The sequence below is a fragment of the Varanus komodoensis genome, unplaced genomic scaffold, assembly GCF_004798865.1.
Source record: "Varanus komodoensis strain SLA01 unplaced genomic scaffold, ASM479886v1 scaffold2, whole genome shotgun sequence".
In the NCBI taxonomy this organism is placed as follows: domain Eukaryota; kingdom Metazoa; phylum Chordata; class Lepidosauria; order Squamata; family Varanidae; genus Varanus; species Varanus komodoensis.
The window spans coordinates 33,492,865-33,520,534 of NW_025335568.1; the positions used below are offsets into that span (position 1 = coordinate 33,492,865).

At 42.0% G+C, this 27,670-nt stretch overlaps 2 protein-coding genes across 3 annotated transcripts in view; both read left to right on the top strand.

The window, feature by feature from the left end:
* The window catches only part of GCC2 (GRIP and coiled-coil domain containing 2), a 31,914-nt gene extending 16,841 nt beyond the window's left edge, over positions 1–15,073 (top strand). The window contains exons 11-23 of one of the 2 annotated variants that reach the window (XM_044429339.1): positions 1,685–1,849; positions 1,982–2,086; positions 2,332–2,494; positions 3,778–3,878; positions 3,994–4,071; positions 5,448–5,585; positions 7,200–7,315; positions 7,931–8,107; positions 8,361–8,578; positions 9,062–9,256; positions 10,381–10,520; positions 11,560–11,761; positions 12,444–15,073. In XM_044429339.1, coding sequence (XP_044285274.1) covers positions 1,685–1,849; positions 1,982–2,086; positions 2,332–2,494; positions 3,778–3,878; positions 3,994–4,071; positions 5,448–5,585; positions 7,200–7,315; positions 7,931–8,107; positions 8,361–8,578; positions 9,062–9,256; positions 10,381–10,520; positions 11,560–11,761; positions 12,444–12,514 — 1,869 coding nt within the window. In that variant the 3' untranslated portion in view covers positions 12,515–15,073. Of the gene's footprint in view, positions 1–1,684; positions 1,850–1,981; positions 2,087–2,331; positions 2,495–3,777; positions 3,879–3,993; positions 4,072–5,447; positions 5,586–7,199; positions 7,316–7,930; positions 8,108–8,360; positions 8,579–9,061; positions 9,257–10,380; positions 10,521–11,559; positions 11,762–12,440 lie in introns of both variants that reach the window. The other variant, XM_044429338.1, reaches the window with a different exon arrangement.
* A 4,862-nt stretch (positions 15,074–19,935) lies between these two features.
* Positions 19,936–27,670, top strand: part of LIMS1 (LIM zinc finger domain containing 1) — a 73,605-nt gene continuing 65,870 nt past the window's right edge. The window contains exon 1 of the mRNA XM_044429344.1: positions 19,936–20,019. Within this exon, the coding sequence (XP_044285279.1) occupies positions 19,985–20,019 (35 nt within the window). The 5' untranslated portion in view covers positions 19,936–19,984. The remainder of the gene's footprint in view (positions 20,020–27,670) is intronic.

Genomic DNA, 27,670 nt, shown 5'->3' on the forward strand with positions numbered 1-27,670 from the left:
CTGAGAAACAAACTTCAGAGCAGAGTCCTAAATTTTACTTTAGGCAGTTCACCTGTCTTCTAGTCCAGCACTCCCTTTGGCTAGTCAAATGCTTCTGGGAAAGTTACTGCAGGGCTTGAGGATAACAGCATCCCCCTGTTTGTTCTCACTATCTTTTATCCAAAAAGACATGATGCCTCTCAATTTTTGAGGTTCAGTTTAACTTTCCATAATCAATGGCATCCCTTAGTAATAATCATCTTTCGTGTATATGCTGGCTGTTGTGTGCTAGGAGGTGGGGGGCTTTGCCTGAACTTGCATAAGAATTGCTTCCAAGCTGTTGTTTCTCATATACATTCCATTTCTATAAAATGTATTTCATTTCTGAGATATAAGATGCCATCTTTAATCTTTTTAAACCGTTATGAGATTCTTGGAATAAATGATGGTATAGAAGAGCCTTCAATAAATTAAATACATAAATAACCATAGCTGTTGCAGCGTGCTTCCATGGATAGGAGCTGTGGTGGAACAATTAGCAGAGTGGTTTAGCAGGCTCACCAGACGCGCATAAACTTCTATTTTTTGGAGGCATTGTCTGCAAAGAGTTGAAAGGATTGTAAAAAGACCTGGAATGGTATATGTGGAAAACTTCTTGAAGAGATCTATGTCTGAGAAAATTTGCTACAGAGGGATACAAGTGTTTAGCTCCTGATTTAGAATAGCCATCAACATATTGTTAGATTGCTTTTAACACAGTTAAAGCTAAAGCATATTTTTTAAGTGTAGTGGATGGTATTAAATTGTAATGAAGAGAATGCAGACAGTTGGTCTCTTTTTTCTTTATATTAGGTGGGGAACTATATGAGGATTAGGGGCAATTTTGCCCCCTTTTGCAGACTTCCTTCCCACCCCCTGCCTATGGGCTACAATTGCTCTAAAGTGCTATGGAGCACTAACAGGATCAAATTTAGCCCAGAATGACTCAGGATGAATAATTATTTTTAGAACTGCACATTTGTGGAGACCTGTGCATTAATGAATGTCTAGTTTATTAATAAGTATTCTAATAGAAGTACAAAATGGTACCTCCTTGCTGGGGTGCCTGCAGTTGTGTGTTCATACTATATAACTGGGAACTGTTTCTGAATAAAACTAGTTAGATCATTGAAGTCTGTTCACTGTCAAACATATTTTGAGATAGAAACATAAAAGACTAAATGCCTCAGTAAAACAAGTTAATTATCTAAATTTAATTTTTTTAATTTGTTTTTATTTGTGAAACAAGTTAATTATTGAGAACCAGTCTGTTTAATCTTGTTTTAAGCTGTACTCCTAAGATGGGAAACCTGAAGCTCTGGTCTAATTTTGTGCAGCCTTTAGCCTAATTTCAAATACCTTCTGCAAGTGATCAATAAAGAGTGATCTGTTCCTTCCCTGACACACTACTAGGCTGGGAAGAAGATGTGGGGAAAGAAGAATCACCAGGAGGGGAGGCAAGGGCATGGCAGAAAGAGAGTGGAGGAAAAGGTTTCCCCACTGCCAGCACACAGATCATGGAACATCATTCCTGAGGGAGTGCAGCCCTTGACACAAACAAGAAAGGCTTTGAGGATTTGCTTCATGGAATACACATGCTGCAAATGGTGCCTGGTGGAGACTCCAATATGCAAAATGATGTAACTGAATGTTTTTCCCATCTTAGCAAGACCAGTGGCGTTCTGCTAATGAAGACCTCTTGACTCGTATTGAAACTCTACAGACAAACACCAAGCTGTTAGAAACCCAGTTATTAGAAATCCAGAGAGCCAAAGTCAGGGTAGACAAAGAACTTGAGTCAGAAAAACTTCTAAAAGAGCAAAAGATAAAGGTAAGTGGCCCTGCTGTAAAAGCAGAAAATACAGTAGAGAACAGAAAATAAAAACAATATGTTCAAATAATGATCAGAACATAAAATAAGATCATTATTTTCTAAATGATGAGCACTTAAACTTCTTTGTAGGATCATAGTAATGCTGTGAAAGAGGTTGAAGAACTGCAAGCACAACTTCAGAAAGAGAAGAAGCATCTTCAGAAAGTTTTGGAAGAGCTGGAACTGGCCAAAAAGGTAGGCTGTGGCTACATTATTGATCCATCCATTTTGGCTTTTGATTCCACAGCATTAAACTCAACTTACAGTTTGGTTTGTTGGCTTGCAACAACAGAGTCCCGATACCTTTACTTTGGTAATTAAATGGCATGTTAGACTGGTATAAACACCTGGCAGTACTTAAGCAGGAATATTCAGTCTTCTGGACCAGCCAATCCAGTTTTATTAATCTTGCCAGTGTTATGTGTTGAAATTTTGTACAGGATGCACAGAAGAGTACAATGATGGACATGGAAATTGCTGACTATGAGCGTTTTGTAAAAGAACTTAATCAAAAGATTACCAACAAAAACAGCAGAATTGAAGACCTTGAGCAAGAGATTAACATTCAAAAACAGAAGCAAGAAACATTACAGGAAGAACTCAGTAAGCAGTATATTTTCTCTAAACGTCCTATGTATACCTCAAAGAAGTAAAGAAAAACTGTAAAATTTAAATACAACTCAATAACCTCAGTTTGGTAAAAAGGAATACAACTTATAAGAAATTAATTTAGTTATACAGATTAAGAAAATGTTATCGTGTGTACAGATCTAATAGCCTATTAGACAAAAGGCATGTTTGCATCTCATGCTAACCCATCCTGGCAATGAGACATGGTGGATTGGTTGTTGCCCAAACAACCCGTGGTGCACCAGGCAAACTGTTGAGCTCATTTTGAGTTGTTCAACTCCTCTTTAACCCCTTTTACTCCTTGATCCTTTTGCAGAGTCCCCTGGGAGACTTACAACAGGACTGACTAATCTTCTGGCTACCACAGTTGCACATTCTTTTTCCTGTGCCACAGCATTCCCCCACAACATACTTCTCTGGAGATCTCATTCACTATTTTTATAGCCAGTGACAAGTCCTTCATATTGGAGGGTCTGTAAGTGGTTGGGAACGCTTTTTTTTCCTGTTTCTTTGCCAGCAAGGAACAAATAGTTCTTTTTTCTGTCTCTCTGTGTGTAGCCAGAATTGCACAACATACAGTTCTATATGACCTTGTCAAAAATGCCCATAGTCCTGTCAGACTGGGTTTTAAAAGGGTACGTAACATTTGACAGTTAGCTGCCAGAACTTATTTTCGCCATAAATGGGTGGAATGCACTTTCCCCCATAGCAAGAGTCTAAAGGAAAAGTGCAAAATATACTGAGGACAATCAGAAAAAAAGGGGGAAATGTAAGGATCTCACCATGAAGAGGTATAAGTCTTTCCAGTGTCGTCTTACAAGTAAAGATCCCCAATGCTTTGTTTTCCCTTGACAGCTTGCCTTTTGACAGCTGTCAAGAGAAAACAACACACACATACACACACCATTTGAATCCATTTGAGCATTTGGGAGGCAGCCAGCACAGATGGTGGCTCAGGAAAGATTGGCAAGAGCAGCAAGGCCTTTTTTTTTTTTTTTTTTTTGCTGCTTTTGCCAAGATCGTATTCATTGCCTGCCTTCACCCATGATTAGGAGGGTTGCCTTGGCTCAAACATGGGTGAAACGACCCCTAGAAAAAGCTATGGGTTATCAGGGTGGTTTGTCATCCATGAATGAGTCACCCTGTGAGAAAGTCTGAGTTTGTGCAACATGACAACCGGTTGTGACTGTATCTCTTTAAAAGATTTCTAACTCTTCAGTTGGATTAACACTTATTTGTTACATTTATTGTATTAGAGTCATTTCAGGAATCAGTAGAGGAATACCAGGAGAAGAATGCCAAAATCAAACAACTGTTAGTGAAAACAAAAAAAGAGCTGGCAGATTCAAAGCAAGCAGTAAGTGCTAAAGCAGTATTCTGTCTGATTTTCTTCTGGCAAAGTAATAATGATATGGCAGTATCTCTGTTTTCAGCAGTATCTTGTTAAACTATTGAAAATAACTCTTCTTCAGGAAAATGAACTTCTGAGACTTCAGGCATCTCTAAAAGGAGAGTTGGAAGCAAATCAACAACAAGTGGACGTTTATAAGGCAAGGCAATGTTGTCTCTTTAGAATAGTGAGAAAGATGGTATTTTACCCTCTAGCTGAAGCTACATGTTAAATCTGCATCCATAATCATATATGCCCCCTTTTTTACTTATTTTTCAAGGTGGTGTTTGGCTCTCATTTGTAAGAAAGTTGCATTGAAATCAATACATGAGTAAAAGTGGGGCAGTAAGACTACAATTCTATATCCAGTTTCCTCAGAGGAAGCTCATGGAATTCAAGAGACATAACACTTGTGTATGTGTTGAAAATGTGTTTAGGATCTGTACACTTTTAACAGTTGCTCCTTTACCTGATTCCTTCCCATCTCACTAGATAAGTTTAAACTCTGGGAATAACTGTGCATATGCTTCTTCTTTCTTTCATGCCCAGTGCATGCTCTGGGTGTTGCATAAGCTAGAAATGGTTTCATTGTGATGTTGGTTTCATGGAGAGAAATGGAGTGCAAATTCCATGAAATAAGGCAACTGCATGCATATGGAGCTCGAGCCTTTTGATTGCTGTTAGAATTAAGTATTGAAGAAAAGTGTGGATACCACTTAATGAGTGTGATCAACCAGAGTTAAGCACATTTAAATCCTGTCCTTTTTTATAGGAGTTATAAAGATATACTTAATTGTCTTCAACTGAAAATCATTGTGGGCCCAAAAAGTTCTTAATTAGATTGTCCTAAATGTATATATTTAAATACAAATAAAATCAACACTGAACTGCCTCACTGAGATTAGAACTCCACTCTGTATATGCAACACCACGGTATTTTACATTCATTTCACACCAAGTATGTCTCCTATGTAAGAGAGCCAGTGTGGTGTAGTGGTTAAGAGCAGGGGACTGGGACTCAGGCAACCTTGGTACTACTCCCCACTCGACCATGGAGCCCACTTTGGGGCAGTCACAGACGCTCAACCCAATCTACCTCACAGGGTTATTCTTGTGGGGAGAAGACTGAGAGAGGAGAATGATGTAGGCTGCTTAGAATTCCTAAGGAAAAAAGCAGGATATAAGTCTAATATAAATAAGTGCAGGGGTAGGTATAAAGTACCATGTGGAAATTGTTTCCTGTTTGCCCATGTGTTTATGAATTCCAATTACATGTACATACGGCAAAATTTATGTGTGGGAGTTTCTTTGTCTTTACCAGTTCTCAAATTCTTGGCTTCTAGCCAACTACTCAGTTGCTTTTTGTTTTTACATAGTTGCAAATGGAGTAGCATCTTTTCTGTGATAAGCACTAAATAAACAGAACACTTGATTATGCAATAAGGCAAAACATGGGTTTGTCTCCACCACCACTGCTAAAGCTGTGAAAATTAATATGAATGCTGTCAGTGTATTGATAGAAATGTCCTTTTGCAGATTCAGTTGGCTGAGCTAACTTCAGAAAACCACAAAATTCAGGAACACTTGAGGACTTCACTAGAACAGCACCAACGGGTTCTGAATACTTATCAGCAGAAACTGACAGCTCTTCAAGAAGAGTGTAGTACAGCAAAGGTATTTTCTGGAAAAAAGTAATCTGATTCCTAACAAATATCTTCTCTCTGAATATGTTCAATAAGGAACTTACAATTGCTTTGGAAATGGGAGGTACTCCCTGACATTCCATACTTTTGGCTTGTCTGGAATATTTAGGGTTAGAATTGTGCACTTGTGTCACACACTTATCAGATTTGTGCACTTGTGTCACACACTTATCAGATTTGTTCTCAGCTGACTGAGGAGTGATCCAAGCTCAGAATGGTGTGGATTTGCTCTAGGGAGTTATGGAATTCATCTCCTGTGTCTATGATTATGCCAGTTAGTACTCTACCAGAGCCGGTGTGGTGTAGTGGTTAAGAGCAAGGGTCTGGGACACAGGCATTCTGGGTTCTAGTCCCCGCTCGGCCATGGAGCCAACTGGGAGACTCGGCCAATTACAGACTCTCAGCCCAACCTACCTCACAGGATTGTTGTTGTGGAGATAAAACTGGGAGCAAGAGGAGGAGGATGCAAGTCATTCTGAGTTCTTTTTAAAAAAGAAAAAAGACAGGATAGAAATCTAATAAATAAAAATACTTGTTTTTTAGTTTTTCCATTTACCCATGATTGGTACACTTTCCCTGTAGTAATTTGCTACAGTGCATAAAAGATTATATATAAGAATACCCAATTACTTACAGTGAGGTTGGTCGGTTATTTATTTATTTATTAAAAACTTTTCTATCTCATCCCCTACAAATGTCTTGGGATGGCTTACAATACAGGTTACAGCTGCAGATGGTAAGCACTGAATTGCGGAAAATGTCATTGCATGTATTTCTGAGGAGTTTAAATACTTGATAAAATTTTAATTCATAGAAATGAAGTCTAAAATGTAAAGCAACAAACGGTAGCCCACTTAACCATTCAACATGTGTTCTACTAGCCATAATTCCCAGAGAACTATGAATCACTTTCAATAGTTAGTATTGGTATTCATACTTAAGAAGAACAGGTTGCATTTCTCAGGATATTTTGGAGAGCAAGGGGGAAATCAAATTATGAGCTTTCAGTCAGTAATATTTGTGCTGTGGGAATCATATATAGATAGTCTGTTTACAGCATAAATGATTGATTTTCAACTTTTACCAGGCAGAGCTTTTGTATGCTGTTCAACAGACTCATAAAATTTCAGCATGGAACTGTCCATCTTCTTGTTTGCTTTTATGGAACAAGATGACTCATAATCTAATGTAATTATAGCTAGGCATTTGGTGGATGTGATTGCATGAGGAACTTTTACAATGACTAGATGTCTCCTAGCAAAATGATGGCTTGTGAGATTTCTGCCTCTGTCTTGCCTTCTAATTGTTATACCAAGTAGATGGTTATGCTTTAATTGTAAAATAATGCCTACTTGAATGTGTACCTGGAGGTCATGAATAATGTTGACGCTGTCTTTGAAACAGAAGTGGTTTTACTGCCATTCTGAGAAATTTGAGCATGCTGTGTTTTGTAGCAACTTATCCTGTCAAGTCGAAGAGCTGCATGCAGTCTGGCTTGCTCTTTAAAAAGTGACCACATATATGCTCAGTTGCATCACCAGCAACATTTAGTTGAATAAAGCATACACCCTGTATATCATTGCAGGCAGAACATGCTGCTGTCACCTCAGAATTTGAAAGCTACAAAGTCCGTGTTCATAATGTTTTAAAACAGAAGAACAAGTCCTCACAATCTGAAACTGATGTGACCAAACAAGAAAGGTAAACGTTGCATCGTTGATTGACATTAGTGAATCCTAGTTTGAGTCAGATTTTGGTTTGCAGGACTAGAGTTTCCTAGATGAAAGATTGCCTGAGCATCTTCGCAGAGTGGAAGTAAGGCTGCTTTAGTTCATATATAACACTGAGAGTGCCATTTTTATACCCAACTTCATATTAGCACGTCTTAGATATAATACTGTCTGCTCTCTCCTCTTCCAGCACAGCTGCGAGATCTGATGTTTGTATGTCTAGTTACAGTTCACCTTGGTTTAACATTGTATCTGAACCCTATACTGCCTAATCTTGTCTTTGGCTCAGGGCAGTTGTGCACAGTTGTGCAACCACAACAGCTGCACGTGCACTGTGATCCTAAGTACAAAAGTTTGACTTGCTTTGGACCTGTATGTTGAAAATTAGATCTCTTAAAAAGCTCTGTTATCATTACATTCTACAGTGCCAATATTTATTTGTACCATTCAAACTACATTGATGTCATGACAAATTGCAATTAAACATGGAAGGATTTGTTTTTGTGGTCTACATTGTTTTTGTAGTACAGGTAAGGATTGAGACCCAGACCTTATCTTTGCAAATATTTTGTGGCTTTTCCTTTAGAGAACACATGGAAAAGGTAATAGACCAACTGAAGATCAAATTGCAAGACACTCAGCGTAATTTACAAATGAATGTAACTGAGCTTCAAGCACTGCAGTCTGAACATGACACCCTGCTGGAAAGGCACAATAAAATTCTTCAGGAAACTGTGGCAAAAGAAGCAGAGCTCCGAGAAAAGTATGTTTCTACCTTATCTAAATTACACATTGTGTTGTTTCTAGCACTTTGCATCTGACAGACACCATATATTGAATGTTCCTTTTGTGGGAAGATCTTTCAATAAATCAGTACAGTATGATATTGTATAATACAAAGTTGAGAAGTTGTTGGCAGTAGAGGTTTTAGGTGTTCCTGCCCCAGAACCTCTTGCTTTCTCAAAGTATTGAAACTCTTGTTTTCTAACCTGCGGACTGGATGGGTCATCTTCCAGACTCTGCACACTACAATCAGAAAACGTGGTGATGAAGTCAGAGCATGGACAGATTGTGAGTCAGCTGACAGCCCAAAATGAAGCTCTTCGGAACAGTTTCCGTGATCAAGTCCGGCATCTGCAAGAAGAGCACAGGAAGACTGTGGAAACCTTACAGCAGCAGTTGTCCAAAGTAGAATCCCAGCTCTTTCAGCTCAAAAGTGAGCCAAGCCCAAAAAGTAAGTCATTGTCTGTTGTCCACTAAAGGAATCCTGATCATCTGAGACTACTTGGCAACCTTTTCCACTTGCCTATATTAACTAGAATTAAGACTTCCTCTCCCCCTTCACTGCAACACACACATCTGAGATCTTTCCTTTCTTAAGATGAATTCTTTCTTCTGTCTTCAAACTGGGGATATTTTAAGTTCAAACTGTTAAGTTATATGACAAGGCTAGTCTTTCTGTTAGGCAGTGCGAGGCAGCCTGCTTCAGTTGGCAGAGCTGAGGGCACCACTGAAAATCAACTAGGAATTCTGTTTAGTTGGATTATTATTTGTATCAAAATGAGTAGCGTTCCAGTTTTCTGCCACATGCTCTGTTAGGCTATTGTGTATGTTTGGATAATCTTACAGAATTCTGTAACAGGTGTAATCACACAGCCATTTTATTTTAATCAGAAATAAATAAAATGATTTTATTTTCTATTGGCTTAATTTTCAGGTCCTGCTTCTTCCAGCCTGCCAGCAAAGAACTTGCGAGAACGGAGGAATACTGACCTTCCTCTTCTTGATGTGCACACACTAGCTAGAGAGGAGGGTGAAGGAATGGAAACCACGGACACCGAGTCAGTATCTTCCTCTGGTACCTATGTGCCATCCTTGGAACAGCTTCTTAATAGCCCAGAAACAAAATTTGGTAAGAAATTCTTCTCGGATGACTATATGGTGCTCCATTGGGATTTAAAGTGTTTGGGGCATAATACGAAATCACTTTTCAAGTTTTTCAAGTCTTAGGAAGAAATATTTTTGCTTTCTTGTGAATTTCTCCCATATGTTCTTCATATTCCTTCCTAGAATTGTTTGTTTGATTTTGTTTGTTTCTATACTTTCTTCCTACTAACAATAGCTTTCAAGTTGGCTTGCAATAAATTTAAAATATAACAAATAGATGTGTGAATAGCAAAAATGTATACAAGTTTTCACCAGACCTCAGATGTTCCACCTGCCACTCTGCTTCTGACTCTTTGGGCCACAGAAGGTCTTGGAAGAGAATGGCCACAGCATAGAAATGCCTGTCAGCTACAGCCAGATGTTAGTTCCAGTGTTGTTGCTATCTTTCACATCTGCCTTTCAATCCAGAAGCTGCAAGAGCAAGCACTGTGGGAGCATAGATACTGTTATTGTTGTAAGCCGCCCCGAGGCTTCGGCAAATGGGGCAGCATAAAAATGTTTTAATAAATAAGTAATAAATAAATAAATATTAAGAAGTCTCTTCCCAGTTACACAGATGTTTCAACTCAAAATGAAGTAATCTTCCTTTTCAAAGATCTCTGTTGTTTTAAGTCACTGTTGGTCCTATTTTTCTGTATTTTAAAAAATAGTTGTTTTCCACATAGTTGTAACTGTATTTTTTTCTTTCTGTAATTTAGGCTAATTTTGACAAAGGAGTAATGTGGGAAGCTTTAACATTCAGGAGTTTTAGGTAGATTTATAAGATGCCATGGAATAAAGACTGTTAAAAATGTGTTATTTGGTGCTTAACCATGTGCTATTCCTGAAAACCCATTTTGCAAGGGAATGAAGATGTTGACTTTCTGGTAGAAGTAGGAAGGATTTATTTATTTATTTATACTTTTATATGCCGTCACCACATGCCTCGGCATCTTGGGACATCTTACAAATGTACAATAAAACAATAACAATTCCATAAAATTATATAAAAACAAAATTCTGGTAGAAATAGGAAATGTGTATAGAATCTGTAAGCAGATAGTAAAAACACACAAAGATCTGAAATCACTTTGTTGTGATCAATTTTAGAACCGCCACAATGGGAAGCAGAGCTTACCAAAGAAGAGTTGGTCCAGAAGTTAAATATCACATCAAAGAGTGCTGATCACTTAAATGGATTGCTTCGTGAATCAGAAGCAACCAATGTAATCCTAATGGAACAAATAAAGGTTAGTAAGCACATGCTTACCGAATTCCTACTTTTCTTTAGGGTATAATGTATATTTCAGATGTTTATCCAATTTAAGTATCCCTGTGCAGCTACTTAATAAACTTAACATTTTTGTTCCCACAAGTACGCAGTCCCTTGTGTGACTGCAAGTAAGTCTTTGCAGGAGGTGGGGTCTCATGTACAGCTGTCAGCACTTCCCTGGGAATAGGGATCAAGTGGAGCCAGGACATATAAATAAATATAAGGCAAACAGAATATGCAAAGGCCAGAAGATCAGTTAGAAGAATGGAGAGAGATCTCCCTGAGCTTCAGCTCTTGGAAAATCAGGAACTGGTAGCAACTTAAAATAACAGTTAATAGTATCAAGAGTTGAAGCCACCACTGGAATTGAGCTCAGCTTGTAAACAGAAGTTAGGAGCTGCAGAGATTAATACTGGATTGGTAGAAGACATGAAACATGGAGACCTGAAGCAGAGATGGGCCGTCCAGGCCCCTAATATCTGAAAAGGTGGTTGTTATCTATCTGTTGACAGACATTTCATCCCTCCTCAGCCCCTTTACACTACCTGACTCCAAATGGGAAACTCTGTTTGCAGAGCAGTTTTCTAACTTCATACAGGAGTTTTTACTTAATATATTTTTAACATTTATTTTTATTCATGCTGTTGAGAGTGAGTTTAAGACTTTAAGAGGCAGTTCAGCTGTTAAATGCCTCTGTGTCTCACATATGCATAACAACTTGGAAAACAGATAGTCTGAAGCAGGCTTATACACAAAATGGCAGCTGCTAGAAAATGAATGCAAGGGTTCACTCGTTTGTACTGCTCAGTGCAGCTTTGCCTTTCTTCATGCATTGGGCAGCCCTCTTCTGCGAATGGGTGACCTTCTGTCAATGTGTTACTCCATGTTTGCCTAGTCCTTTGACCAGTGCAGAATTCTGCATGCTGTTTCCTCATAACATTTGGCTTACGTATCTGTGTCTAATTTCTCAACATCTTCATGGCATTTTAATGTCTCTTTTTTGTGTTCATTTTCAGCTTCTTAAAAATGAAATTAGGCGATTAGAAAGGAACCAGGAACGAGAGAAATCTGTTGCTAATCTGGAATATTTGAAGAATGTTCTGTTAAAATTTATATTTCTAAAATCTGGTAGTGAAAGAGAGAGGCTTCTTCCAGTAATAGATACTATGTTGCAGTTGAGTCCAGAAGAGAAAGGAAAACTTGTTGCGATTGCTCAAGGTATGTGAAATGTTTTTGCTATTGGCTTTTTCAGGGAAAGGAAAGTGGCTGCCACAAAGGCTGCCTTTGTGGTAAGCTTGAAGCAAAATAGCCGGTGGCCAAAAATGAACTTCTGTCCTGACCATAAGGGCACTCATAGCCTCATGATTGTTGAAAAAAGGCTTCTAGACAAAAACTCTTTTTAAAATGTACAATCAAAATTCCCACATCCCATAAAATTCCCATAAACAAGTCTAGAAGCAGGGATGGCAAATACGTCATCCTCCAGAAATTGTTGGACTGCAGCCCTGATCAGCCCTTACCATTTGGTTATGCTGGCTAGGACTGATGGGAGTTGTAATTCCCCATCTAAAACATCTTACCAAAGATGTTGTGACCTGTTTTTGTTTCTAAAAGCGAGGATTATGGGGGTAGGGTCAAAGGATTGATGTTTAATTAGACATTGAGCGTGACTTTAGATATGAAAGTCAATGTGCAGGCTTTCTAAATCATGCAAAAGAGTGCCCATATCAAGCACATGCTGCCTCTTGTTTAATCATGCCTTCCTGTGAAATATTTCTGATTAAAGTCATATTAGACATCCAACATTTTAAGACTCAGTGAATGGACTGATCAATGCTGTGATTAAAACATCTTGGTTGGTACTTAAGGGATGTGTTTTGTTGTGTTTTGTTTTTAGGAGGTGAGGAAGACAGCACACCACAGCCATCTGGTTGGGCATCGTACTTGCACAGCTGGTCAGGACTCCGATAGGACCGTGCAAGGTCTCACTGTACAAACATTCAGAATCTGCAGTTGCACTGAGAGGAATCTCAGAACTGAAGAAGGAAGCATATACATGTGTAGCAACTCTTTTTTCTGTTGGTTGTTTTAATCATCTCATTTTGACTAAGGCCTGTAGGGGACTTAAAAAAATGTGTTCCAATTTAGGATTCTTACCCCTATTCATTCAATAATTGTTACAGTTGTGGAAGTGCTGGTTCATCCATTGACTTCCCCTAACTGCAAAATTCATCCCCCTCATTCAGTGGAGGAACAATTTAGCATATGCACTTTGTGTATATCTGGAGTTACCTCTTTCACTGAAACTAAATCTGTAAGCTTGCTTATGGAGAAATGCCATTTGTGCTCTGCACTGGGTATCTGATTTCAGCAAACATTTTCATTTTTATTTGTCTGAAAAAACACGTTATGCATATTCCTTTCATTTTCAGTGGCAAGATTTAAGACAGCTCACAGTTCTGACCACTCACTTCTTAATCTGGTTCCAAATGTTGTCTCTTTAATGCCCAGACAAGTCAGATATTAGAATTACTTATTAAAGTATTTGCATAGCTTAAAAATGGCTTATTCTATTCAAAGGGAGAAAGAGGCAAAAATAAAATACTTGGCATATTGCTGTATCAGTTTTTGGAACCATTAGTTAATGAAGTCTTGAAACCAAGCCACTTCAAGAGCAGTCATTTTTCATTAAAATAAAATGTAGATGTTTGCACTCTGACTCTAAATAGCTATTGAGATCACTGCTTATGCTAGTGATTATGTTAAGAGCGGAGGGCACTGTTAAACAGGCTCAAGTGTGTTGCAGGTTGTCAAATCTAAATACCATTGTTTATGCTCTTCAAGGATGAAAGCTTTCTGGAGACAAGCAGGTAAATGTAGCTTCTAGCTTTGGGAGTTTTTCCCCAAGAAGGGATGGCATTTTGCCACTATATGGCAGTTTTATTATCCTTGTTCTTGATCTGTGACTCCTGCTTTACTGTTAAATCTCCTCTTTATGCTCAAAGGACACAAGTATACCTAGGGATGACTGCTGTTCTGGCTGTACTAGGAATAGGTTTACTGAAACAAATGTCATGAGTAACTTAAATGTTATTTATTTCATTTGGTCTACTGTATGCCTAAGTCTAGGTCCAGTCCATTGCAGTTCCTTTCCTACCTTGCCATATTAAGCACACACAGATGAGATGGTTTAAGAAACAATTCCCATGACATAGTGGAAGTTTGGAGAAGATGACTGCCGATGCCTCTGTGACAGAACTTCATTTATGTTACTGAAGTCTAAACTGCTTCTTGGTGGTTTGTGATCTTGGTGGAAGGAGTGATATAATGTGTGTGCACAATATTTACCAACTGGTTACAATGATAGTGGGAATGAAAGTGACTCTATATTCTACCTAGCCAGTCTTGCACCAGAATATAAGTGCATCTGGGCATCTCCCCGGCATCTGTAATAGTCTGTAATCCATAACTACAATCCAAACTTGCCTTTTTCGACAGGAATGTAACAGAAGGCATCATATCTTTTAAAATTTAGCATTAAAAATAGTCCACAGCTATTCACTCTGATTTAGTCTGTTTCTGCTACTTGCTACAACAATTTATCATTTTCTGCAGCTGTCAGAGCAGGTGAAGAGTGACCTAACTTTAGGCTCATGAAGCATTTCAAGTGCTTCTCTTCAGTAAAAACAGGTGCACCATCTTCATTGTCATATCAGGTTGAAGCATCTTTCCTCAGTTTAAATTGCACTGGTAGTGGAGATAGATATCTAATATATTTTAAAATCTGCATTGTGACTCTTTGGGCTCTTACAATGATTTTCTTATCTGTACTTCCTTCTCAGAGCAAAGCCATCCCTCAAATCTTACTTAAGTTTTTGTGCAATTAGGTGTTAATTTGTCTGACTGAGTAATTGGTATGCTTTTTTAAAAAATCTAGTTCCTACAAGGATAGAGTCGAGTTGGCCATCCTAGTTTATTGCCATATCATGTACTTTTACATGTTTAAATTCAGCAGGGCATTTTTGCACTTTCCCTAATAGTTCATTGTTATCAGAATTATATCTGAAAACTTGCTAACTGAAAATTATTTTCCTATCTGCACAATGTTATTAATGTTTGACAAACCGTCTTTTAGTCATTTCAAATCTTGTTATTGTGCTTGTGCTACTGATGTTAGAAAACAATGCTTGTATGACATCAGTACACTTGCTAGTGCAGTGGGCTTCCTGGGAAACCCATCATACTAGAAGGGGTGATTGATTTTGCCCAAACACCCATTTCTGCTAACACAACATGAATATTGCTTGTTTGTGGGCACTGTTGGATCCTTCCTTTTATTGTTTCAAACTGTGAATAAATTATGCATATAGTGTGTTATTTTTCAAATTTCAATTGTATATTCAGTATATTAAAATACTATACTTGTGAATGTAACATTGTTTGCATGCTCTGAACATACCTTTTATTACAGGGAAAGGGTGGAGATACTGAGGAAGAGAGTAATACAGATTAAAATAACTACAAAACATGGCTTTTTGTAAATGTGTGACCTGTTGTGGCTTTTAGAACCCTTGTAGCTGAAGCCTCAAAAAAGGCAAGAATTAAAATCAAGGTTACTATTGTGTTATCCTGTGGATATCACAAACTTCCCTTTCTGTGCCAGAGACTTACCCCCAGAGGTCAGCTTAACACACCAGAAACCTGCTGCCATTTATTTCCTGTTGGTGCTTTGAAGGGGGTGGGGTATATTTGGGCAGATCCGGCGGGAGATTTGAATTCACTTGCCCTTTATTCCCCCTACACATCCACAACAAGGAACAGAAGCACACCATTTTTGGAATTGTTTGTTTTCATTATCTAGCTGAGCATATACTTTCCTTTCTGCAGTGCACAACCCTTGCAAGTTTTTGAAAGAGCTTTCTCTTTCTCTTTTTTTCTCCTCCTCCTCCTCTTCCTATTGGATTCTCCCTCACGCAGTTCCATTGTATTTCCTTTGAAACATACATAGGGCTAAAGCTGAATTTTAGGCCTAGCTGAGAATTTATTGGTGCTCATAGTGCTCATCTTGCCTAACTAGCAACTTTTAGGTTTTGTTTTTCAGAATATTGCACATAGAGTCCATTTAGAATTTCATAAGAAAACACTGAAATCCCAGTGAGACAGTTCCTGGTTTTCTCTGTAGTTTAACTAGAGGAGTTGAAAATTAAAAGGGGCCCCCTATGGAGAGTCCTTTTTCTACATTCCCTTTCCATGCCTTTTAAAAACATTATTATAGGGGAATGAAAATGTGTGCCCAAAGGAAAGATGGTCCAGTTAAGTGTGGTTACAGTCACTTTTAAGCCAGGACTCAAGTCAGGAGTTTGGATTATTGTTCATGCCTTCCATTTATTTGGCTGGGGGTAATGTGAGTGAATCTTATGTAATGCAGCTTTAAAAAATGCATGTTGGAGTATATTAGGTGAATCAAAAAATACCATACTAACCTGCACAAGACACTGGTCAAGCTTCACATGGAGCCGTTTGTCCAATTTTTAATCACCTGTGAGGAATTCACGCTAGAGCAAATGCAAATACAAAAGAATATCAAGCAGAATGACAAGGAGCAGATAGTTCATTAAATGTGGAGAGACTAAACTGGATTAGCATTAATAATAGGCTGAGTGGGAATGGACTAGCATTCCACAATTGAACCAGGGTGTGAACCAGTAAAAGGACAAGAACTGTTTAACTTGGATAACAAGAACTAAGTTGCAGGTTAAAGATGCAGATGCATATCTTGGTAACTTCTGGATTGGTAGACTTGATGGTGCATTGCAGTAGGCTCCCCCCTGCCCTCCAGATTCCCACCAAACATGCACTGGTACATCAGAGGCTGTCATTGCACAGCTGTATGGCAATGATTTTTGTCTTCTACATACGTTCTCTACCTTGAATAGCTAGTTCTATAGGTAATATACTGTATCAGCATTATGACAACATTTTTGAATGCAAGAAAAGTTGCTGTAGTCCTCAAAAACAGAAGCCCACAACACCTCAACAATACAGGAGAAGACTTTTTCCTTGCTTGCTTGCTTGCCAGACACTAACCTAATATTTAAAACAATTTGTTGCGTAATGCCAACACAAAATGGAAAGAACACAAAATATTTTGATTTCCAGACTATTCTGGAAGTCTGTTTTTTGAGTAAATGCTAGGTACTTCAAATGCATACATCTCAAAGGATGGCATGGTAAATAGCATCTCTTCTTGCAATTTGTTCCAGAGCCAACCAGCTGCAATCAAATATGTAAGGCAGGTCTCTAATAAGGCTCAGACATAACCTTGGCAATGACTCAGAAAGGAAGTCAAACTGATCACTTAAGATGATTCTGTCAATATACTGAGTGTAATCTTGCCCTATTTTTGTACAGCACAAGATAATAAATCATGCTACAATGCATAGCATTTATGAAAGCCATTTTAGGGAGCTCCCTGAAGAAATTAGTTCCTATAAACACAATGTAGAACAATGTATTTTCATGCAGATAATGGAGAGTCAAATTCTATGGCCAATTCTCTGCAGATCTAGCTACAGATTTCCATATTGTTGTTCATGTTTTATTGTTGTGCGGAAACCAAAGATTCTCCATATGATCAAGAACAATTAAATAATATATTGCTACTATATGAGTTTTGGGGCACATGAAGCCTATGAATTCAGGGGCTGGAATTCCTATGTCTTCATTCTCCAGATTGGATTTTATTCCAAACTGACTAAGTATTGTGTGGGGCCCTAATGCTCACCTCTTCAAAAGTAAAGGCACAATCTCCTGCATGCTCCAGCTACCAGGGCCCTTTTTTGTCAGAACATGCTTAAGGTTGCACTTTATGACCAAAACAAAGAGGACAGCTCCATAATAGTTTGAGGAAGCTCTTTCTATAGGAAAATTTACAATGTTTCTTATTTATTGTATTTTCATCCTGCCTTTTTTTCTTTTGGACAAGAACTCAGTGGCTTACGTTATTCTCCTGCTGCTGTTCTCCATCTTATTCCCACAACAACCCTGCGAAGTGGATTGGCCTGAGAGTCTGCGACTGGCCCCAGTTGGAGACTCACCTGAGTCCCAGCCCTGTGCTCGTAACCACTATGCCACACTGGAAGTTTCCTGGGCCATTTGAGATAAGTTCCAAGTAGTTTTCACAAATAGTACTTCTGTTCTGATATCTTGCTTTGCCTGTTATCAATCTTTTTTATTTAGACATGTTGTGACTCACTGAAGTTCATAAAAGCAACATTTAAACCCAACAAATAAATAAATATGTGGGCTTGAAGCCAGCATGATTCACCAGCATCTATATTCTGCAGTATGCATTGAAATCTATTCCTGATGATGTCAGGTCCATAGTCTTGAACCCTGGACATGGAAACAGTGTGCCACTAAAGCCGTTACATTTTTCCAGTACAAAAAATAGCTGAAGACAACATTCTGCATGTTTTCCTTTAAGGCAGCCCCCCAGCCCCCCCCAAATCTTGGTTTCCCCAGACACTCTGGACTACAACTGTCATGTGCCTCAGCTGGAATGGTATTTCAAAACACCAGGAGGGGTCTGGGCTGGGGAAGGCTGCTTTGGGACCGCTACCTAATGTTTTTTTTCCTCAGAGAAAATAGCATCATTTAGGGCGGAGCAGTGGGAAAAATAAATTACATTGACTGTGTACTCATCTCATCCTGGTCACAGCCATAAGGCAAAGGTACATTGCATCAGAAATATGTACAGGAGGGGGGGGGGGAATCATTGCAGACAGAAAGAAACTAGATTGCAAAGATAATGCAAAACATAATTATGTCAACAAAGTGGATTATAACTTTTGGATGCACACAAAGGATCAGTTCTAGTCAAATATGTTATGATGGAATGATGGCAGCGTTACCGGAGGTGGTTAGGTTGAGCAAAGACCATCTCTGGGGACTCCAGGCCATTTTCTGCTATGATGCACACATCTCACACCTGTCTGAGGGCTCTGAACATGCCAGACTGCAATTGGACAGAGCAAGTATGAAACAGTAGCCATCCAACAGTGCAGTTTTGGGACACTGCTCTCCCAATCCACCTGATGAGTCCCAAAGCTGCAAACAAAAGTTGCATCATCAAACCCATGCCTTGCCCAGCCATATGGGATCCACTCCCTAAACAGCGCCTGCCTTTGGCTGAATTTTGCATGAGCTGCTAGCACAACGAAGCTGAGTGCATGAATTAGGAGGTCTCCCACCTCAGTACCCACTGCACAGCCAGGTAATGCTGCATGTGATGGGGATTAGGATGCTGTGGCGAAGGCTCGCTGGGATCCTAAATAGCATGGCTTGCCTTGCAGGCCTCCGCCCCTCCCCCCGGCCCCTGTCCCCCTTCCTCTCAGCAGGGCCTGAACTCACATTTCCTGCCTTCTAACCTCCGGCTCACTGGAGGACTTCCTGTTCCCATACAAACCTCACAATTCTCTCAAATAGCTCGGGGAGATGCACCACAGCGCACAGAGCAACTGCTTTCCAGGCAGAAGATCCCACAGTCAATTCTCCCCATCTCCTGGTGGGGCTGGAAGGGCAAGCCTGAAATCCAAGAGGATTGCTACCAATCCGTGCCAACAGTACTCTGCTAAAAGGACCAAGCGTCTGACTCGGCTTCTTATGGCTCTTCGGGTGCGATCCTTCTCCAGAATCCCCTGCCTACTCGTATCTGGAGGGCTCCTGAAAGAGGGGCCTTTTCTCTCCTGGCATTCCAGATGCAGAATGCCCGTGTCCTTATTCATGTGCATTTCTGTCCAACACCAGGCAAAGCCATTTCCACTCACCCTGGCTTTTCCCTCAGGTGTTTTAACACTAGTGTTGCAGCCCCGTTGAGAACAGGGGGGCCCATGACCCGAGGGGCCCCTCAGGCTGCTGCGGAGCGGCAGGAAATTGGGGCCACAGCAGGAAAAAGGACCCCCCCCCATTCAGCGCCACCGCGTCTTGGCGGGAGGGGGCCAGTGCCACCACTGCGTGGCCCTCTTCTGGCGAGCCGCGGCTTCCAACAGGGCGGAAGTTAGCCGGCCCATGGGCCGAGAGCGCCACGAGAGAGACTGGGGCAAAGCAAAGAAACGTGGCTTGGGAAGGAGAAGCGCGCGGGAGGCGGCTCGCTGGCTGGCGAGCGGGACACGCCGCTGAACACCGCGCCCCCTCCCTTTCCGAGATGGCGGAGGGGGCTGGAGCAAGGCTGGTTTGGGCGCTGACGCGCCACTGCCGCCGCCGCCTCGCTCGCTCCCTCTCCCCGGTTCCTGTGTTTCCGTGCGGGGGCGGCCCCGCCTGCAGCTGCTGCGCCGAACTTCCCTGCAGAAGGCAGCGCGTGAAGGAAGAAAAGTTGCGCGCTTTCCGGAGGCTGTCCCGGGGCGCGCGGCGCGCGGACGCCCCCGGCGCGAGGGCTGCGCGATGCTGGGGATCGCGGCCGCCGGCATGGCGAACAGGTAAGCGCTCCCGGGCAGCTGACAGCGCCCCGCTTCTTCCCATTCATTGCAGGACGGGGGCGGATGCCCGTCCCGCGCTTTCCCGGGCCCTTCCCCCGCTTCGGATCTGCCCCATGTGCTCCGCCGGCCGGAGCGGGACGGTCCGTCTTCGCGGTGCCCCCCGGCCCCGTTCCCTGGGAGATCGGCCCGAGAAACTTCCCCGCGAGCGGCATCCCTCTTCCCTTCCCTCCCTAGCGGAAGGAGAAAGAGGACGAGGAGCCCACCGCACCCTCTGCCGCAGCCGAGGCGCGCTCAGGCGGGAAGGATGTGCTCCAGAGGGCGCGCCGAGGCTACCGTGGCGCCGGCTGGCTGGCTGGCTGGCTGGCTGCAGTGATTTGGGAATGGGAACCCGCCGGGGGGGCGTGGGGGGGACGGCAGGGGAGCGAATGGGGCTGCCCGGGCAAAAACCCGCCCTGCGTTTGGGGGCATCTGAAAGTGGGGTGCGTGATTCTTATCGGGCGCGGGTGCGCGCAGGCACCCGCACGCGGAACCGCGAAGCGAGATTTCCAGGCTCGGCTTGGCAAAACTTCCGACAAGACTTTCTGGAGGGACAGCCGTATGAGCTTGCTGCCGCCAAAACAACAACCGGTGCCCCCAGGCAATCGCGAACGTCTCACGGGTCTCTCTTCTTGGGCTTGGTTGGTGCAGCTGCAGGCAGGCCGAAGGCGTGGAGGTGGGCACGCGCGCCTTCGTCGCAGAAACCTCGCCTGGGTCGCACTGGGGAAGCGCTGAAATCGAATGAGGCCGCTTCCCCCACCCTGATGCCCTCCAGATGTGGACAACTCACACTGTACCCTGGCTGGGGTAGAGTAGAAGGACAAGTCCATGAGTTCTTGATGGTTTGTTGTTTGTCTAATTGTTACTGTTCACCAAAACAAAACAGACAAACACAAGAAGAAGAAACAAGAAAAAAGTCTGAAATTAATAGAGATGTAAATAAATATCCAAATAACAGTATAAATCTGGATGGATCAATTATATATCAGCTTCAACAAAAACAGATCAAGTGTCTGCATATATGTGTCCATTTGAGAAGCATCTGTGGGGCATTCACTCAAATATTGAACGTGTTGTTAAACCTTCAGTCCATTGAGTTACAATGAGCTGAGCTTTTACCTTTCCATTGGTGTAGTGTCAGTCTTTTTTCTGTAAAAGGGTATGGAAAATCTATTTACAATGACCATATTTGAACTTCTAAGAAGCAGATAAATACTTTAAAAGCAAAAGTATCAAAGAATGCTCTAATACAAAGTGTGTCTGCATTATAGCTTCCATCCAAAAAGAGGCAATTACATTGTCAACACATAACATTTTAAGACTCCGGCAGTTGGTCAGCCTAGAAAAAGCCTTGTTAACAAGACATGTGCATGTCCAATGAACACAGAACACAAGAATTTGTTGATAATGAATCATCTGAGGTCTGTTGAAAATTCAGATAGTGACAATAAAACAACATTTCATTCTTGCAAGCCCCCCCCCCCCAAAAACAGGGCTGTTCTAAGCTTGTGGTTAGACCAAGGATGCATAAATGGGAACTGAAATACCTGTTGTACTGGCTCAGCTTTTAATTCCCACTTTTGCCATTGCCCCTGTTTCTGAATTAGAGGTTGTAACTGGGTTGAATGGTGATGCAAAACTGTTTAAAAGACAGAGTATATTCATCCTTGATAATAACCAGTTGGGCACAACCCAAGGTTCCAGTTGTGATTCTCCAAATGCCAACCAGCTTGGTCTTTGTCTCCTGTGGACCTTTGTATGAGCCAGGTGTGGCTTCCTGATCAAGTTGTGGTCAAGGATACAAAGGTACATTCTTGGGGGCTACTTCTCAGCCCTGGAACACCTTTCCCTTTTTTGTCAGATGAAGTACACCCCATAAGTATTACTTATTATATGTAGGAATAATAATAACGTTTAGTTTGGTCAGGCATGGTCATCTCAGGTCATCAGGGGGCTACAGGACTGCATGGAAATATGTCCCATTGGGTTCATTGGAGACTAAAGCCTAACTTTGCATTGAACTGTGGCTAGGAGACCATGTTCCCCAGAGATGACTAACTTTCATTAGGGTTTAGAACAGGGCTGGGCAACCAGCAGTCCACCTAATTTCAAAAGTCTTCTGGATATAAACAGGTCAGATCACTGGCAAGAGCAACCTGTCTTTTCCTGGCAGCTCACATTGGCGGGGGGGGGGGTGCCTTCCAGATGTTCTTGAGTAGAGCTACCAGAATCTGCCAGCCAACTCTGATTCCATCCTGGCCTGAGGGTTGTGGAAACTGCAGTCCAACGTATCTAAAGGGCATGAGGCTGAAGCAGTTTCAATAGCAGCAATTCTAGTAGCTAGTGCTAAGCTTTTAAAGACCCAAAACAAATCCACAGCTAAGAGATGGTAGCAAAGTTGCTAGACAAGATTCAGTGCCTGAGCAAAAGACCCAGCTCTCCCTGGGCTTGGCATGCAGAACAACTTTCAATAAGTTCACAGTTCCGGAATTACAAGTACCTTGTCTGTCTCCTGCTGTGGGTTGTCCTGGCTTAAATAGGGGCTTGCCCATTAAAAATCACTGTTGGCCATTCAGTCTTGGCAAGGAAAGCTGCCTCTCAAGTGGTTGCTGTGCCTCCTCAGGCACCCCTGCCTTGCCCCCTTTTGTTGACAAGTCACCAAAGAAGACACCCTGAAACTCCTATTGCTGCCCTTCTCTCAAGGGAAATGTCCCTGTTTGAGCAACAGGGCCATTAGTAAGGTCCAGTGTCCCAGCTGCAGAAGATAGCCTTCATCAGGATCCTGTGCCTCAGCCTTCGGGAAGCCTTGTAAGAACTGGGCTTCCCATATCTGGGCCTATAGCATCCCCCTAGGATTCAGAATTGGCATCCCAGGTTATGTCTCCTCCAGACTGGAACAAAACCAAGCCATCCTTGTTCCACACTCTCTCGTATAGACTTGCCTCGTTGCTGGAGTCAACTCCGGTGATTGCAGTGCTGCTTTGCTCTTTGAGCCAAGTTGTGTTCTCAATGGCATTGATAGATATGGTAAATTGGAGAGTCTGTATCCCGGGCTGAGATGGGCTGGCTCCGTCGCTTTTGGGTCCTTTAAAGCTCTGTACTTCCAGGAAGTTGTTAAGTCCCTTCACGCACTGGGACTGCCTGAAAAGCCAGCTACGCTTCTTGTAAGGTCACTCCACCTTGATTAACTCTTAACAATAGCAAGTCTGGTTTGAGATCTGGAAGCAAGCTCTAATTCTGCGTCCATCTCATAAGGAGGTGGCTTTGGTTAAGATTCAGCGAATTGGGAGGAAGGGAAGTTCATTTTGTTGCTGCTGTGCTTGAAGAATACTAGCAAAGCTCAGCCTTGCTGAGCTTCATCAGAGGATAAATTTGGCCAGACATGGGGGAAGTTAGGTTGCCTGACCTACACATGAGGACAGCAGCTATGTTTGCTTTGCTTTCATATGGGGGAGAGGGTGATCTCTAATTAGGTCTTCAAAAGGGATCAAAGAGGGGAGCTGAACCCTCACACTTTCCCATTTCTGTCACTCCAGTCAGTTTTCTCCCAGCCCATATCACTGCTGCTGCTTGAGATGGGCTGGTGTAGAAAAGAACTTGCAACAAAACAAAACCTCCAAAGGAAAGGAAAGGTAAGGCAAAGGATGGGATGAGGGTTCAACACACTCTTTTGCTGTTAAAATACATCCTTCTTCCTCTTACCTATTCATACTACTACTAGGTCACCAGCTTAACAGTTTGTTTAATGACTTTATTATGCTATGGCTTTATTAGTCATCTGTTTTTACAGTTGTTGATAATCTTTCGTTGCTTTGAATTTTCAAAGAGAAGTAGTATTCTTGCCGCTACAGCTGCCCCAGTAAACAGATAATAAATAATCAAACAGCTACTGTAAAGTAATGCTTTTAAGGGAATAAAAAGGTACTAGCAGAAAGGAAATTTGCTAAAAGTGCCTCAAGAAACCCCTGGATAAAAGGCCAATACTAAGTAGAATCTGGTGGAATGAATCCTCTTCTGAATGAATGCCATGGCTTTGTACTGGTGGTGCAGAACTGAAACAGTCCCAACGAGCGATAGTAAAGGTTAATGAGTCGGAGCATGGGATATAGTGATTCAATATACCCCTTGGCAGCTTGAGCCAGCTCTCAAAAGGCCTGTTTCACTCCTGGCAGAAGCTTCCAGTGCTGCATTGCCTGTTTGCTTGTGTGGAGGGAATTTGGCATACAGTCACCACCAACATGTTTTGAGTGTAAATTAGAAATACCGAAATGGCTGTTATTTGCCCTATCCAATCTTGCTTCTGCTTCCGTTCTTTTAAGGATAGCATAGTGGGTATGAACAGCCCATGGCTCTCAACCCAGCTTCATGCATCGCTTGATGTTCTTTGGAATGCCCCAGCAGGTGAACAGTGTAGGACTCTGGCAGGAGTGACCTTTGAGACAGCCAGACGTGTCTGAATGAGAGAAAAAGGTTGATTGGAAGAGTGGAGGGCTCAGCTCGACTGGCTTTTGGGTGTACCCACTTCATGCTCCCCCGTGCCACCAAATGGCCTTCAGTGGATCACCTGTGAAGTTGTGACTCACCAAGCAAAAGGCTGCCCACTAGCCATGTATGGAGGTCTGCCAGAGATTTAAATGAGCCTCTTTGGGGACTACTTGCTTACTGCAGAAATAGTGCCGCATGGGGGGAACACTGGCTTATGCTGGCGAGGGTGGGTGGGGATTGTCTAGAGGGCCCCCAGGTAGGGGGAGGCTGCCGTTGTCTTGGTGAGGAGTGCTGTGGCATTGCAATGCCCTGTCATGCAGGTCTGATGGGCCTGTACAAAGTGCCCAACCGCTAAGCCAAATGCAGGGGATCCACATAGGCAAACTTTTAATCTTTGGTTGTTGGCCTATTTCTATATAATTGTCATTTCTAATCCTTGAAGTGCTACTTCTAGAAAAGGAAATACCATATCATATTCTTTGAAAATCCTTGCCACTTGTGTTGCCTCTTGAAATTGATTCAGACGTTGAGCAATGCAAAGGAACAGTTGCCTTGGCAGTTGAGCCAGCCTGGATATTCCCTATGTGCCAGGCCGCCCCTTGAGATCTGAGGCAGAGGCCTTTCTCCAGGAACCTTCTTTGAAGGAAACTAGGAGGGTAGCTACTTGGAGAAGGGCCTTTTCAGCAGTGGTGCCCCGACTGTGGAACATGCCCCAGGGGGGTTTGCTTGGTGCCATCGCTTTATTCTTTTCAGCATCAGGCAAAGACTCCCCCCCCCCAATATTTTAACAGTTAATTGGTTTTAACCTTGTTTTTATCATCATTTATCGGATGCCGTGTTTTGTGTGTTGTATATCATTGCTTTTTTATATTTTTGGTTAGCTGTCCAGAGACTTTTAGTATTGGGACAGCATATAAAAACTTTAAATAAATAAATATATTCATATGGGAATGGCTTATTTCAGCACATGACCCCATGACAGAAGTTGCATTGACACGTAAATTTTGCACATTAAGGAGAAAGCTTACCAAGATATTTTAAAGCAGAATGCAGTCCATCCGTGTCTAGGATGGTACAGTCACATAAGGACTCTATATTGTTCTCTCTCAACTGCTCAGAATTGCTTCAAGCTTAAACCTCTAACTCTGCAGTGTCTCAATATCAAAATCTCTAGAGCAAGGCCAACTGGCTTCTCACTGAGTTGTGGTATGCAGCACTGGAGAATAGGTAAATTAATGGACTTGTGGTTAGACAAAGCTAAGAGGAGGCCAATAAAAAGCAATCTAATTGGTAACACATGGAACCCACTTACTTGAGAGACAGTTTTCCAGTCATAATATACAAATCTGCTGGAACTACAGAGGAAGAAGATGAGTGAGGCCCCTTTTCAGCAGTGTAGCCAATTTCTAACAATTTTGCATGGATCTGTTGTGTTAGTAAAAGAACTGCTGTATCCTATTATGCCGGGAGGCCACTGGGGCAAGGACAACTGCTTGAGAAGTTGTGAAAGATGTGCTTGCATATTAGAAATGCAAAAACACTCAGAAAACCAAGCCTTGCTCATAATAAAACCCCAACCACTGTTACTGCAAATGCCAGAATGAAGCTCTGGGTATTTTCAATTTCAGCAGCAGTTTGTTTACTTTGGGCTTGAGAAAAAGCATGCTTGTCGTAGAGACACACTAGTTCGGGCAGAATATCTGCATCCAGGCATCTGCAGAGGAATTCACTTGAAAACGGCACTTTCATTGTTTATGTGCATGTGCTTGATTTCTTGATTACCTCATGCTTGTCTGAGTGTCTGGTTTGTACCATGTATGGTGATCACTGCAGAGCGTGAGTTGCATCCCGCAGAGTCATAGCACTTTGCCTGCAGCCTAGAGGTGAGAGGGGGACGGTGGTTCTTCGCACTCAACAGAGTGGGGCAGATTGTGTGGTTCAGCGGCGTGGCATGGGGAGCACCATGCCAATTGCGTAGGTCTGGACTGAGCGAAGTGTGGATGAAGTTGCACTCATATCTTGTTAGCCCAGCCTCTTCCCAGCCCCCTACAGATGCCAGTCGGATTGTAAACTTTCTATTGTTGATGCTGCTGCTTTTGTTAACCTGTAAAGTGGGAATGCAGAAACCAGAATCTAGGGGTCATATTCAGGGGCCAGATGGGCACATCTTCTCCTCGCCCTGTCTCTTTCCTCAAAACAGATTAGTTTCCCAGTCCTTGAGCAGTTCCCCACCCTTTCAGTGCTCCTAAGGTTTAGTCCATGGCAGTATGTTGAAATATGCTGGAGGGGGAGGCTTCTGGCCCATCCCTTTGCCTCAGTTTGTCTTTGCCACATCCCTTTGCCTTCCACCCACCACTGGGGTCCTCAGGCTGACAGAGAGTCAACAACCCTGCTGGGAAATCTCATATATGTTGATGCTAGATATATCGTAGTTGTAGTAGCAGTTGGTCCAGAGAGACTTCCCAGATGGAAGCAAGCCAGTTTGGGGTGACAGAGGAGAGGTCCAGTCCTTAAGTGTGTGAGACCTGACCTAGAACACCCTGCTGTTTGCTGTCTGGGCAAAAGCATCAGCTCCTCTGTTCATCCACGGGAATACAGTTTTGCCTCCATTTTAATTTAACAGTACTCCAACAAGAGTGTTGAGGGGATCAATATTGTTGTTACTGCTCAGAAGATGGATAAACAGTGTGGCTAAGAGCTTTGCCGTCTTGGTTTGTGGTGCTCTTGGGAACATTTTTGTAGCATTCAGGCACATTACCATACTCTTAAAACAGAGCTGATATCCAGGAAGCAAAATGCCCTGTTTAAGGCTGAAGCTGCATAGGCATGTTCTCTAAAATGCTTTTTATTTCGTTTTTTAAAATTTCTGCTAGGTTTCTACTATGAATTGTTAGTTTGCAGAATACAGTGTCAGAACAGTAGAATGCTATGATAGGAGGGTGATTTTTCAGCAACTGACTTGGTGCTTCTCTTTTTCTTTGAATTTGGTATATAGAAACATGTTTTGCTTCACTTTTTATACATGAAGCCTTCTTTCACCCCTCTCTTTTCCTGCAAAGAATATCTGTTGTGTCCAAATTAAGTGTGCATTGTTAGCTTTTCTAAGCAAGCAGATAGTGATTCTATGCTG